The 15,783-nt window shown below is 32.5% G+C and overlaps 1 protein-coding gene across 1 annotated transcript; it reads left to right on the forward strand.

Annotated features, from left to right (window-relative positions):
- Positions 1-7,568: 7,568 nt before the first annotated feature.
- On the forward strand, positions 7,569-14,405 carry LOC21384798 (zinc transporter 5). The gene is made up of 11 exons (XM_024173613.1): positions 7,569-7,811; positions 8,905-9,097; positions 9,232-9,317; positions 9,680-9,764; positions 10,159-10,237; positions 10,462-10,595; positions 10,744-10,830; positions 11,011-11,123; positions 12,530-12,660; positions 13,086-13,199; positions 14,125-14,405. The coding sequence occupies exons 1-10, from the start codon at positions 7,759-7,761 to the stop codon at positions 13,196-13,198; spliced, it is 1,074 nt and encodes a 357-aa protein (XP_024029381.1). The 5' UTR covers positions 7,569-7,758; the 3' UTR covers position 13,199; positions 14,125-14,405.
- The last annotated feature ends 1,378 nt before the right edge of the window (positions 14,406-15,783 follow it).

Here is a 15,783-nt window from a genome sequence, read left to right on the forward strand (position 1 = left end):
GGATTTGATTTAAATGATTAGGACTGTTAATTACGATAATATTCAACCAAAAAATAAAATAAAAAAGGATAACAATTTACTGCACGTAAATTGAAAGCAACAATCCTTTATAATGTCATCCAATTCGTATACATGTTATAGGTCTAAAAATATTGATTGTGTGTTTTGACGTAACAACATGTATCGGTACTCTATTGTTTACAAAATAATAATAAGGTTTCTTGTATTTTTAAAAATATCGGGCGCGTTTAAAACTTGTTCTAAAATGATTTTATTTTGTGTATGAAAATAAAAATGAAAACGTTTCAATCTCAGACAGATATCATTTTTAAAAAGGCGTTTGGTAGTTTTATCAAGAGATTGTTTTCAGTATAAAAAAAAACTCATTAATGTCTCTCTCTCTCTCTCTGCTCGAGAGAAGAGAAAACGAAAATAAAAAATGAAAAACGATTAAAAGTTGTTTTTCATTTCTATCTAATTTTACACTAAACCAAAAAATCGTTTTCATTTTCGTTTTTTATCTTTATTGCGCCAAACGTTGTTTTGAAAATGTTTTCATTTTTTTTCTTGAAAAACGTAAAAAATAAAAACGGGATCAATTCTAAACGCGGCCATCATTCTAGTATATACGAGCCCTTTTTTGGTGGGCCATGAAATGTCAAAAAAAGGGATTCGGTGGTATCGTATGTAAAGTGATGTTAAGAATGTTGATGATGCAGGCAACAAGGTCACATGAGGCACAAGAGGTGGAGAAATGGGTGAGGGAACAATATTAGAGCAGAAATATGGCTTTTATGTTCAACATGTCCCCTTTGATTGTAATTAGTTTTGGCCCTTTCTATGCTATTGATGGAAAGCACATGAATATGCTTCTCTTCCCTCATTTCAGCAAATCAAATCTCTTCTCATTTACATCAATGTGCCTATGATATTTGTATCATTGCATTACACAAAGGTTAGAAGCAAACAACACTAATATAGATATATATATATATATATATATATGTAACATCTTTGTATTTTGTTATCTAGAGACAGAATATCCTTGGTTTGAATGTATGAAGTGACCCCTGTTTTGTTGTATTCTAATGTATCAATTCTGCCATGTCGGCCATAGGAGTCGAGTGCTAATTAGCTTTAATGGGACTTTGTTCTTACCTGCTTGTAAATCTCATCTTAGAAGTTATGTAGCACTTTTGTGAAGTTCAATAATTCATAAATTCAGGTGATTTCCATGGTATGGTTCATATAGTTTCACTGTTTCTTGGTGTGCAAGGAAAAAAAAAAAAAAAAAAAAAAAACCAACAACAACAACAACAAAAAATAAAAACAAAACAAAACAAAAACAAAAACTAATACACCACTTGTAAGACCATAAGACTAGAACTGTAAGAGTATTCTCTTCAAAGATTAAGAGTAGGAATGGAACAAAAATGCACAAGCTAAATCCTTCCAGACACCGTTTAAATGCACGCCAAGCAGTGAAACCCCAAAGACCAAACATCTCTAACAACAATATAAGGGAGAAGAAAATTAACAAATTTTAATTGGGAAATAGTATAGAGCACCAACTCACTACTATTTTGAAACTTCCATATACTCTGGAATCAATTAAATACTTCTAATATATTCTCTGGTTTGTTCAGAAAAATAAATAAATACCTCAATCAGAAGATACCAAGCCAAGACAATAGTTACTTTTTCTAATTATTATGCTAGCTTGAAATAATAACCAGTAAAGCAATAAAACCATTTCAGCTTTGTCAATGAACATGGTGGACAGACACAAAAAACAAGACATCAAGTCAGGACAAAGCTTAGGGAACAAGTAGAAGACTAAAAGGAAAAACAATAAAATATCATAATGTGATAGGTTCCTGGAAGTAAGTTTTGGTTAGTTAATAAGAGCGTGACCTGTTAGGAATATTTAGATGGCTTTAGGTGTTGGTTTTGTTAGTCTTAGCTGCTAGTACTGGTTAGAAGAGAATGAGAAATATAAAAGGGAGGGATTACTGGTTAGAGAGGTAATATCTGATTAGTGGGAAAATTTGGGAAAACTTGGGAGAGTTGGTGGTCTCTCGAATAACCACCATTTTTAGGTTTTACTTTGTAATCTCTCTATTATTTCATCAATATAGTTCTATTTTTTTCTGTTCAAATTGCTCTGTTCATGTTCGGTTCTTATCAAGTGGTGTCAGAGCAAGTTATGGGACTACAACAATAACAAATACAAGCCTAAGTTATGGGACTGCAGCTGAGAAGAAAATGGAAGTAAGAACAGATTCAGCAATGGAGCAGGTTGGCTCGTTCAGAGTGCAAACCCAGAGAGAATTTGCAGAAATTCAGACGTTACCGGTGCTGGAAAGGAAACTGGAGGTGATTCTTTTGAAGTTGGATCAACTGTTGGCCCAACAAGGGATTCCAGCGAAGGACCAGCAAGTTGGATATGGCGAGGGCCATACTACTCAGACTGTGAGCAGATGTGGAGATTCGCGACTAGATCCAGAGGGCCCGCGTCGGCAAGTGACGCTAGAAGACATGAGATCGGAGTCTAGAGATTCAAAGGCATACGATCTGGCAGGAGAATGGACAGACGCGACGAAACTTAGGGTCAAAGAGGGATCTGGGCGAGATCTACGAGGGCAACATCTCAAGGTACCAACTGAAGACGAATCGTGACTGGATTCACTAGTGGAAGAGGAGAATGACGATTTGACGCCGGACTCCGGGGATTCGCATGTTTTGGCGGAATCAAGCATCGCGATGCTGGGTTACGCGATTCCTATGCTAGGGGTGCGAATTTAGGCGCGATTGAAGCAGGCAGAGGGGTCGCGACAACCCTAGGCATGCATTCCGGCGCGAACGGTGCGGATTCCGACTCAGCTGGGGCTGGGGCCCAAAAATCCGGCTCGATGTTGGCTGGGTCCTGCGATTTGGGGGTTGGGTCTCTCGATTTCTAGCGTCGTTAGGGCTGATTTTGGAGCGATTAGGATTAGGTCATGGAATTTCAGCACGAATTTCGGCAAGAGTTGGGCTGGGTTCTAAAATTCCGGCCGGATGTGAATTGGGTGCCGTCATTCTAGCGTGCTTGGGGCTGATTTCCGCACAATTTGGACTGGCCTTTGTGATTATGGTGCGATTGGTGCATATTCCGGCGAGCTAGGTTTTTGGAACCTTTACAGCTTTATAATATCCATGATTAAAGGCCTTTCTCTTTTACTGCTATATATATATATATTTTTGAATCTAATTTTAACTTTTAGTTTTGTTAGTTTGTTGATTTGAATTAAAACGTAATTTTATATGATAATTTTTAATTATAATAAAAAAAATTATAAATAATTTTTTATTAAAATTTTTAATTATAATAAAATTAAAAATTAAAAACTCAAATTAATAAAATTAACGAAGTCTTTATAGGTGCATTAACCACGAAGGGGCACGATGGGAGGTAGCTAATACCCAAGAGTTGACCTTTGCTCTTATAACATTTCTATTTTAGTACGTTTATAGAAAGCAGGAATTACCTTATTAAACATTCTATGTGATGGATTATACTTGCTGTATATAATGTCAGGATCTAATTTCTTGCATCAACGCTAAAAAAAATTGAGATTTCTAATATTATATTATATTATTATTAGTAGCAATTAAGATTTATCCATGTATTCTCAATGCCTAACACGTTTTGTCTAATGGCATGGGAAGAGATTGAGGAGGGCTTTGGATAAGTGTTGTAGGTTCGATTACACTCACAATCTTTATGTTTTCTCATTTAAAAAATAAATAAATAAGATGACATATGTAATAAGGAAGATTTTCTGATATGCTTAGCGTACCGGTAAATCATGTTTTTTAACTGTTAGATTTACGTATTTTTTAACTTTTACGTGATTTTATGTAGATCTGATGCACAAAATACTTGGTTTATAGGTATGTTGGTGTACTGGAGAACATCTTAATATTTGGTTTGTTTTTAATGTATGGATTCTTAATGAGTATAAAATGGAAACTGTATTCACATCCCTTCTTACCATTTTTCTTGTAGCAAAAATACCACTATAGAAAGTCTAAGGATAGACGGTGTACATAGGCTATGGATTTTTTTTTTCCTGGGGGAATATAGGCTATGGAAATTATTGGTCATGTTTAAAATTGATCATGTTTTTGTTTTTCACGTTTTTTTAGAAAGAAAAAATAAAAACGTTTTTAAAACGGCGTTTGGCGCAATAAAAATAAAAAATGAAAACGTATTTTTTGGTTTAGTGTAAAATGAGAGAGAAATGAAAAACGATTTTTAGTCATTTTTCATTTTTTGTTTTCGTTTTCTCCTCTCTTGAGTAGAGAGAGAAATAGAGACATTAATGGGTTTTTTATACTGAAAATAATATCTTGATAAAACTTCTAAATGCATTTTCAAAAATAATTTCTGCATGAGATTGAAAACGTTTTCATTTTTATTTTCATACAAAAAATAAAATCAGAGACATTAATGGGTTTTTTACACTGAAAATAATATCTTGATAAAACTTCTAAATGCATTTTCAAAAATAATTTCTGCATGAGATTGAAAACGTTTTCATTTTCATTTTCATACAAAAAATAAAATCATTTTAGAACGAGTTCTAAACGCGCTCATTGTTTCATAATGATCATTTTGTCAATGCCATATTTTTGGAAATGCAAATTAAATCAGTGGGAAAACCATTAATTGCCAAGCCGAAGCCCTAATGTTATGTCATTTTGCTAATTGTCGAAAAGGCTCCTACACCTCGTTGAGTATACCCTTTAAGGTGGCATTAGATTAGATGACTGATCTAATGAAAACCTTGACAACGGTAATTTGTTCTCTTTGTTAAAAAAAATGTGGGTTTTTTTTTATGGTATTTGATTTCTAATTTTTTTGAATTTAGAGTGAAAGGATTCAAACTCGTCATATTATTGAGTAGTCAGATGTGATATTACTATGCTTATAATCACAACTTTTTGCATAAAAATTTTCAAATAAAGTAATAAAATAAAATTCACATTTCGCATAAAGATTTTTGTAATTAGCTGGAGTTATTAAAAAAAAAAGTCTCAAAAAAGAAAAAAAAGCGTGGCCGTTACAGAACTCCCATATTTGCCTTTTTGTATTGTGATGACGATGATCATCATATGCACAGTTAACACATAAATTTTGCATGATATTAATTGAGAATATCCTTATGTCAAGTGTTAATAATGTAGTAAAATCTAGATTGAACTACCTCCGTGCAGATAGAAAATACCACACGATAAACTATTTAAGGGTATGTTTAGTTCGTTAATTTAAATTTTTAATTTAAATTAAGATGTAATTTTATGTGAGAGTTTTTAAAGTTAAATGTGACTATTTCTGAGAGTTTTTTACTGTAACAAAACTCAAATCAGTGAAATAAATGAAACTTATATAAATTAAGTTGAAACTACCTTCCTGTTGTTTTTATCTAATACTACCTCCTTTTAGTCAAATTTTGCATGATAGGCACCGGTTTTATTGTTTTTTGAACAGTGTCCGGTCTTTTTTCTCCCACAAGTTTGAGAAAATTCCGTGTGTATTCCTTTACTTTTATTTTTACTATTTTACCATCAACTTTTTATTCCTTCATTGTTTTTTGTTTGAGCGTTTTGGTCATTTCCGTAGAAATGAAGCCTCCTTAAGAGGTGCGTTTTGTTATTTGTTATTTTTTTTTCCTGGAGCTACTTTTTTGCCGAGAGAGAGAGAAAGGGAGTGGGGAGTGGTGGGCCTGCCTGGGAAAAGAGAGAGAGCTGCCTGGGAAAGAGAGAAAGAAAGAGAGGGAGTGGTGGGACTCGCTTGAGAAAAGAGAGAAAAAGGGAGAGAGGGAAAATGTATCATCTGAATCGTCCATATTTTTTATCCGACGGTAAAAAATTAGTTTTATTCACTAATTGTTATTATTTTTTATATTTATTTATTAATTTTAGACTTATTTGTAGTTTAATTTTATCCGGTCTAACGCGATTTCATACTAAATTTACGATACTGTTTAAATAAAAATGCTATAAATGATTCAATAAAAAATAAAATTTAACAAAAATATACTAAAATAAAATAAAAGCACACCAAATTAAGTAAAAACAGATTAAACAAAATCAAATGGAATTGATTTAAACACATTAAAATAATTTAAAATCTTCTTTTTTTTTTTTGTCTTTTGCTTAAGATCTTTTTCTCGCGTCTTTTTTCTTTTACGTCATTATCTTCTTCTTTTAAAATAATTTGACGACTGTTGTTTTAAATGGATCGTGCACGCAACACACGTGATAACAACTAGTTAATCCTAAATTAAGCACTATAGCTCTGATACTACCAGATATTTAATCGTGTTTGGAAAAAGAAAATAAAAAAAAGATTATTGGATTGGTGTCAATAATGTAGTTAAAAAAAGATTAATTACAAAAATTATTTCTGATTTTGTCTCTCTGATCTTTAATAACGTAGTTAAAAACAAATTAATTACAAAAATTCTCTTTAAACTATAAACCTTGTAAGGCACGTAGCCATGTTACCATCAGTAGGGGCACTTGTCCTCACTGGAGAATGAAAATCATATGACACGCACATACATTCCTTTTTGAGACTCATGTGTTTGGTAGGAAGAAGAGATGGGGGAGGAAAAGAGGTGGAGGGAGAGAAGTAGAGTGAGAGAACAATTCCATTATTTGGTTAGATGAATGAGAAGAGTGAGAAGAGTGGAGGGAGAGGCTCTCTCTTGGGCCCACAAATTTAGATCCTTGAATCCTTACAATTTTAAACCAAAAGTATATTTTACTCTCTAAAAAAATTATTACTTAATAATAAAATAGATAGTAAAATAATTAGACAAATAATCATTATCTATCCTTTTGACTCTCTCTTATTCATACCGAACAATATAAAAAAGGAAAATAGTAGAAAATATGCCAATATGAAAAGCTTAAGAAAGTATATATGCCAATTTTTAGTTATAGAAATTAATAGGTCATAATTTATCAAATTATGGTTTATAACCAGATAAGTTATGGACTAACTTGTCAAGTTATAGTTCATAGTCAGACAAGTTATGGACAATTATGGACAATAACTTGTCAAGTTATGGTTCATAACCAGACAAGTTATGGACGAAAATAATAATTTAGCCTATTTATTAACTTATATAAACTATTGACCTATTAATTTTAATCAATATCAAATCTTGACATATTTTTTTCTTTCTCCCTGCAAAGAATTACCACAATTCTTTTCATCCTCGTATTCTCAATCATTCTGATTTTTTTATCTTTCTTACTCTCTATTTCTCCTACGAAAGGAGCCTCAGTTTTGGTTTTGAAGTACATATGGGGCTAGTGTCCCCACTATATCTATTTCCTGAAGTCTGGGGCTTGGGCTTTAGTAGGACTTTTCACCGGTAAACAAGAGAGCGAGCCCATTACAACCTGGGCCGAACCGCTATCTTAGTTTTCATCGGGCTCGTTCCTTCATACACAGGCCCGGTCTTCAATAACCGCGGTGATGAAATCGAGCTTGGGAAAGAAGCTTGAGAATTTCTAAGTTATGCTGTGTGCTTCTTCGCTCCCAAGAAATCGAACGAAGCTTTTTGATAAATCGGTAATGAAGTAGAGAAGCTCGTAATCAGTTATTATTTTCATAAGTGCTTTAAACCTCTTGGATTAAGTGGTTTGTTTTCCGCAACGAAACAAGATCGATTCCGTTTATCTATCGATTAAGTTTCCAAAATGATGCCTCCGGGGCAAATGCCTGAAGATCGAAGATCTTCTCCGCATTTCAGGTATTTCTATTAAATCTTTTCATTTCTCAATTTGTATTTTTTTTCCGTTGTTGTATAAGCTTCAGGCTTTGTTTGGTTCCCGAGAAACCTTTTGGGAATTGAGTGGGAATAGAAGGTACAATTCTAAAAACAACCTTGTTAAATGTTGACGGAAAAATTACTTCAGTCAAATGTTAATTATTGTTGACTGAGTGAAAACCAAAGAGGTTATTTGGTAAAATATTGATCATTTCTCATTAGGCTTAATGCTTTAGCCATTGATTTTGAGTCCTTCATTTTTTTTAATGACTTTTTAAAGTTGGCTGACTTAAATGATGATTATATCTTGGTTTGAGGGCTGATTAAGTTAACAGGTCTCCATGTTTTGGTTACTAACCTGTTTTTGCAATTGTAAAATTTCAATTATGTGTTTGCCTAAGCACGCTAGCCGGCGTAGAAATAACTATAAGAGTTGGATTTTTGCGGAGTTCCAATTTTGTAAATGCAGATTAGGCACTGATTTTCCTTGTAATAACTAGTAACGCATATTTAACGCCTGCTCTTTCTGTACGTTCGAACCACAATTTAAAACCTGCAGTATTTTTTCTCATAAAAATTTGAATTTTTGATAGATTTTCTGTTCAAACCTACAAAAAGAACAGGCCCTTAGACATTTGGGGACTATGGAAGAAGGTTGGAGGAAGACATGGTAGATATTTGGTCTAGCATCGAGCAAACTTATTATTTTATTTTTTTTAATTTTTTTTAGTTGACTAGGAACTGGGTTCTTTTTGGCATTTTATAGTGTTCAAGTTTGGCCTGTCTCATGGTCGCCGTTGTGGCTTCGAGCTTCTTTAGCTTGTTGTTTTACAATATCATTTAATGGAATGGAATAAATTCTTCCATTTTCTCTTTCTTTAAGAATGGTAAACAGAGGAGAAAACAATATTAGAGCTTATTAACCACTGCAAAGTACACTAACTTACATGTGAATACGTAAGCGTAAAGTTTTATTTCTTTCTTTTCTTTTTTTTTCCCTAGTAATTCATTTGTTCTTTAATTTCTGTTCTTTTTAACGGTGACTAACGATTGCAATGACCTTGTCATAATGCAGGCACACTCCCTTGCAAGTTATCCATATTGTTGGAAACTTCATGAGAATCTGGTCAATTTACTCCCTCTACCGATACTTATCGCAGACAGGCGCTTCTGTTGTTCTTTTTCTCTTCACTTGTCTAGTCCCAGCATCCATCCTGTTTTTAGTATTGCAAAAGCCTTGGAAGGGCAGGCCGCTCTCCAATGTACAGGTTGCTTAAAATTTGTTTCCTTTATTATAAAACACATGAAAACAGTAAAAGAAATTACTATGATTGTTCTTTTTATATGTAATTATGTATGTATGTGTGTGTTCATTTCTTTAGCATTTGTGGTTCTCTTTCAGGTAGTTCCTTCGATAATCAATGGTGGAATAACAGCTTTATACTTCATTCTGTGGGGAAAAGGCCTCAGATCTTGTGGACCTCTTAGGTAGGCTCCGCTTAAAAGACTTTTAATATGACCATTTTCAACATTTTAATGTTTCTATTCTTATGGCCATATCGATACAAGTCCCTGATCAATTGCCGCATAATTACCCTAGTTTATTATTGTATATTATTGCGTAATCAATTTCTAGTGTCACTTAAATTTTGAGGTGGTAAACAAATTAGTATGCCTGAAGTGTTTATTTTTAGCTTATAACAGAAGAATATCCCAGCTAGTTTTTCAACTAACATTGCACCTCTGACAAGAGGAAATTTTAAGCATGTTATTAGTATATGAGTTCTTATCGGTTCATGTCACTACTTATCAGGAACTAACTCCACTCATATTTTTCCATTTCACATTAGAGCTATATTAGCAGAGTATTCTGGTGCTGTTCTTGGAGTATTATCTGCAGTATTATATGGGAGGAGGGGCCAAATATGGAAAAAGGTAGTTCTTCTATTCAATATCCACGTTGCTTCTGTGATTTGACTTTCTTAGACTATTTACTTCACGGCAGTTGAGTACCATTACCCTTGAGTTGAGCAATTTTTAGCCGAGCTTTTTTTTGTAGCACAGGCCAAATTACATGCCTGTTTTTCTCAAGTCATTTGTACTGTGTAATATTGATGCCAGAGTCTTGGTTTCCAGCTATGTAAAATGTTTCTCGAGTAATAACTGGACCACAGTGGCAGCTGCGAATTCATTTTCTTATTTTCGCATTAGTTGAATATTTGTGAAAAAAAATTTGAAGTGCAAGATATACTCTGGTGACATGATCAATATGATGTAATTGGAAAACACTCCTCTTCACTCACTTAGGTTTTTTATTTTCTTTTACCAGATAGGTGGGCTTGTTGCAATGTTGACATCTTTCTACTTCTTATCTCAAGGATGGGCCATGGCAACATATTCTCCATTCAATATCCTTTCTTATTTTGGAACCTTTATTCTCAAAAATCATCTATGCTCTTTCTTCGTTAACTCCTTTATTTTCATTGAAAAATATCCATATTAGTACACTTTTGTGATTAGTCAAGTTTATTAGGTTTCATCATCATGTATCCTCTTCCTTCCTCCACCCTTTTGTTATTGGTGAAAAATGACTACATTCTTGAGTTTCTTGTGTGAACTTAACTTGAAATACCATTTAAGGATAGTCCTGCTGATATTGAGGTTCAGACTGAGGAAGTTTTGGGCATGACAGAGATGGCTGTTCCAATCCTTGCTGGAGTCTTATCAGCCCTGAGAAGGGTGATTGCACGACGTGTTTCACTCAAGGTGTTGTTAATGTTCATCTATATTAAGATTTGCAGTTATCTTTTACATGCATTAATGAGCTGAACTCCCCAAGTTGTTTAACGTTTTTCAATTAGTAGGAACAACTATAAATCTTTGCTTACTCACGGTAGCTATGGTGTGCTTCCAGAATCAACTTAAAAGGAGACTCCATGCTATAACTATTGCTTCTGCAACGTGTTTCCTGTTTCCTGTGGCCATGTGGGACATGATTATTGTAAGTTAGAAAATATGATATTTGGATGCTGTGTCAGTTCCCATAATTTTACCATTTCAAGAATCATTCCAGTTGATTCTATGGTTGCGTGTTTAACATCTATTTTTGTTAGTGTTTCTTCATGTTCCGTCTGTCTTTTTTCTTTATAATTTATTTCATTCTTTCTGTTGGAGCACGTAGGGATCACCTTCAAGTAGCAGTGAGAAGATGCCTTTCTCTGTTTGGGCTTTCTCAAGCACCGTTCTTTTTGGAGTTATCTTCATATTCTACATTGACAGCATTGCAGAGGAGAGGTATCTCATGCAAATTTATGAGCCTGCGCTGACCATGGGCTATTATTTAATGTTTATTAATCTTACACCGTTCTATGTAGAAATGCATGGACGTTTGGTTTATGGATTCAGAACCATGATTCAGAATCATTCTCGTTTTACGTGTGTTTTTTGTGAGAGAAAAATACTGTAGAAAATCATGAATTATGATTCAGAATCAGGGACGAATACAAGAAACAAACATCCTTCTGCCATGTATTTACATGCTTGGTTAATGTTCTTTCTTGTTTTGGACATTCTAGCATAAAATGTTTATTAATCTTACTCCATGGGCTAGTCATAGTCATCCTAATCTGTTGTTCTTTTTTCAATCTATTTGACAACAAAATTTGTAGTTTCTCTACTTTTGAAGAACAAATGTCAGTGTTGGCAACTTGGCATAGTACTTTTAGATGTTTTGTTGTGGTGCCTACACTTTGAACTCTTGGTCTTGGGTTAATTACTTCAAATAAGTCACGCACAAGCATGATATCCTTCGAAATTTTTTTCTTTCTTTTTTTTTTTTTCCTTTCCTTTTCCATTGTTTTGTGGGGTTCAACAGATCGAGAATGACTTTTTTCCACATAAAAGCGATCTGCTGATGCTATTGACCCAATCTTTTGGTTTCTATACCTTTATCTACTGATGTTGCTTTTAAGCTAATAATTTAGCTACCACAAGACTAAACTGGGAGCAAAGAAAAGGTTATGGAAATTTAACATTTTTGCACGTATAAGAGTTTTTTTTTTTTTTTTTTTTTTTTTTTTTTTTTTTTTTTTTTGTTTATTTTTGTTTTCTATTTTTTTTTTTTTTTTTTTTTTTTTTTTTTTTTTTTTTTTTTTTTTTTGCTGAATATGTGACTTCAAGATTAGTTATTGGATTAATTATCGACTTGAAGACTTACATAAGTTTGTTATTGAGGAGGAGGAAAAAGTTAAATTAGTTACATTAGTGCCCCACTAACTTATTGTTTTTTGCTCATCTTTCAGTTACATTAGTGCCCAATTAAATTATTGTTTTTTGCTCATCTTTCATATGCTTTAGTTTGGATTAATTTGTTAAAAAATTATACTAATTTCATGTATATGCTTCTTAAAATAGTTTTCTTTTCTTCTTAACCTACTCTGTTGTCATCATTACTCCATTTCCCTCCTCCCTCCCCTTTGTATCTGGTTCTGTGTTTCTCTTTCCCTCGGTCTCTGTTTACTGTCTTTCTTAGAAAGGCTTGATAATAGCAATAACAATTAAGATAAATTGTGCTTCCACGTTTAATGTCTTTCTTATTTTGCTTCACATTTATATGGTAGAACGTTTCAAAACTCTTATTGTAGATAGAAAAACACCTTTTGCAAGTTGTATGTTGTCTGATTTTCTCTTATTGTTTGTAGATTACACGTGGTGTTCTCTTCTCCAAGGCATTTAATGGTTGCTGGAGGATGTATAATTGTGATGGAGATAATTTATAAAATGGACTTCTCTCTGGCAGGGTTCCTAATTTGCTGTTTCATTTTGGGCGTTGGTATGTTTATAACATTTTACAGATTCTATTACTGTTGTGTTGCTTTCTGGATCATGGGCAAATTTTATCGTCATCCACGTCAGTCTTATATTCTGATAAGACGCTGATTTCTCATACACGGAGATTAACAAGAAAGATGTTCTTTATAGTACTATTTCCACTAAAACTAACTGCTAACAAACTTACTAATTCCCTTAACCAACTAACAAGTCTTGTCATGTTCCACAAAACTGAGCTAAAACATGAAATATTATTTGTTGGTGTAGAGGAGTGCTTATTATGAGTTTCATATGAGATGCATCTAACATGAAATGAATTATATCTCATCTTATTCGGTTGCAAGGATATCTCCTTTTTTTTTTTTTTCCTTCTCAATAACTAATTTCTTATGTCTGCTCTACAAATATTTGAACGACATTTTGTAGGAATATATGAGGCAACCTCTCTGGAACGTACGAGAAGAGATTCTTCTCAAACTTCAGATATATCAAATGGAATTTTGGAGGACCCAATTCAGATGTCTTCACTTCCAACTTGAAGTATGTTTACTCTATGATACAAGGTTTTATCTATTTGTTGCATCCAAATTCCAAATATTATCAACATAATGTGGTAATTACCCATTTTAGAATTGAAAATGTTGGACCTTTTAATTTTAAGCCAAAAAAAAAAACAAAAAGAAGTTGTTCGGGCAAGTGAACAATGTACATGTAATTTCAAACGCAGGAGAGAATTAAACGTCTTCCCGGCAAAAGTTGATGGCAGAATTGCAGAAGTTTACGAATTATTACGACTTTGGGGTTCTGTCATTTTGAAAATAAAAGAGAGGTGTTTATACTGATTAGAGAGAAGTCTTGATTGAATGAGAGTATCAGTGAGAAGTCTTGATTGAATGAGAGGTCTGTGCCCTTGAATAAAAAACTAGAACTAAGAGGAGTGGGACAGTTGGGAGGTTCTACGAGTAAAGGTGAATCATTGGGCGCGTTTGGAATTCGTTCTAAAATGATTTTATTTTTTGTATAAAAATGAAAATGAAAACGTTTTCAATCTCAGACAGAAATCATTTTTAAAAATGTGTTTGGTAGTTTTATCAAGAGATTATTTTCAGTGTAAAAAAACTCATTAATGTCTCTCTTTCTCTCTCTCTGCTCGAGAGAGGAGAAAATGAAAAACGATTAAAAGTCGTTTTTCATTTCTCTCATTTTACACTAAATCAAAAAATCGTTTTCATTTCTGTTTTTTGTCTTTATTGCGCCAAACGCCGTTTTTAAAAATGTTTTCATTTTTTCTTTCTCAAAAAACGTGAAAAATAAAAATGGGATCAATTCTAAACACGGTCAATTCTGTAGTTAAGTAATTTAACCACATTGAAAATGCGGCGAGGTCCTCTTTGCTTCTATTGGAACGGAAGAAGATTATGATTTTTTCCCCCAATTACTGATTGAACTTTCTTTTCTTGTGCAGTTATTATGGATTCACCATGTACATCACTTGGTTCTTTCACAGGATGTTTGTAATCATAAATACGGGAAAGGAAAAGTCGATCATTGGTGATTCCTTGGCGAATTCTTGATCACCGATTGAATGGAACTGCGAGAATTTTTTAACTCATTGTTCAACGTCTGCTGAAGAAACATACTAGTACCAACCTGTAGTGGAGTTCTATGACGAGATTCTTTTTCTAACAAATTTTGTTCATAACCTGCACCTTTTGATTAATGGTAACTATTGTTGTAGAGTTTGTCTTTTTGTCCAATAAAATGTCTTTCTTCTCTTGTTTATTGTCATTTAGAACAATGATTACAGTCTTGCAGGTTTTATTAATATTAAAAAAAACAGAGAGGTTATTACAGGAAGTAAAAAAGTACAACGAAAGTAATGCAATGAAGGCTCCAAATCTAAGAAAGAGAGAAGCAATTACATTAGAGATTTAATATTGAGTTGAAATTTATCAAAAGGAGGGCCACTTGTGTACTTAAATCAAAATGTATCATAAACTGCGTTTTAAATGAATATATATCATCAATTGCATTATATATATATATATGTGTGTGTGTGTGTGTATATATATATATATATATATATATATATATATAGGGTAAAGTTTTAAGAGTAGACATCCGGACCAGTCTAGTGAATGTAATTTTTTTCATATCAAAGTGTAACATTGTTTATTTTACATGTAACTTTTTTATATGTTAACAATTAATGATATATGTATTGGATTATATTACACTAAAGTAGATTGGGTGCTATATACACATACGAATGATGTTTTCACCGGCATATATTAAAAAAAAGTTGAGAAAATTACATAATTTACTTTAAAAGTATATGAGTCTGAATTTTTATTTCTCATTCTTTATTAATATCCCTTTACACCAACAATTAATAAAAGATGAGTCTCATAGTATTAGTACTTCACACCACTTATTAATAATAAATAAACCTACATGCTATTAGTGATGATGCTTACACCCATGTTTTTCTGCCCAAAATATTTTTCAAAGAGTTAAATTTATGAAAAGTCCCTCAACTTTTTTATCATTCTACAATTAGTTCATGTTGTCAATTTATCTTATGAGTTGCTAAACTCAATAAGTTTCTCATAAATAGTCCATTTCTTAAATTTTAGATAAAAACCGTTAACTTTATTTCATTAAAGGTCACTAAACTATTTTCTCTTTACTAAATTTAATCCCTAAACTTAAAAAAAAAAAACCAAAATTACTTCATTTTTTAATAAATGGATGTAAGAGCACTTTAAATATGAAAGTTGTACTAAACTTAGTCACTAAAAAAGAAAAGTGATTCTATTGAACTCATTAAATTCTAAATAACGCAATATAAATAATAATATTTTTTTTATAGTAGATAAAATAATGTTATGAAATAATCATGTGATACATTTTGTTGTATTGTGGATTGTGGTTTGCAGTTAATTGCTTTTTACTCTTTTTTTTAGGTAACCTTTTCTCCTTAATTTGGTGTGAAAGATTTATAGAACTTTGTTTTTAACAAAAAATAAAATATCAGATACATAAGAGATAAAATGGTTTAAATGGGTATAATACATAAAATATTTATGAAAATATACGTCGTTAAAGTTACAATTGTCAGATA

This window comes from Morus notabilis, unplaced genomic scaffold (genome assembly GCF_000414095.1).
Source record: "Morus notabilis unplaced genomic scaffold, ASM41409v2 Scaffold919, whole genome shotgun sequence".
Lineage (NCBI taxonomy): Eukaryota > Viridiplantae > Streptophyta > Magnoliopsida > Rosales > Moraceae > Morus > Morus notabilis.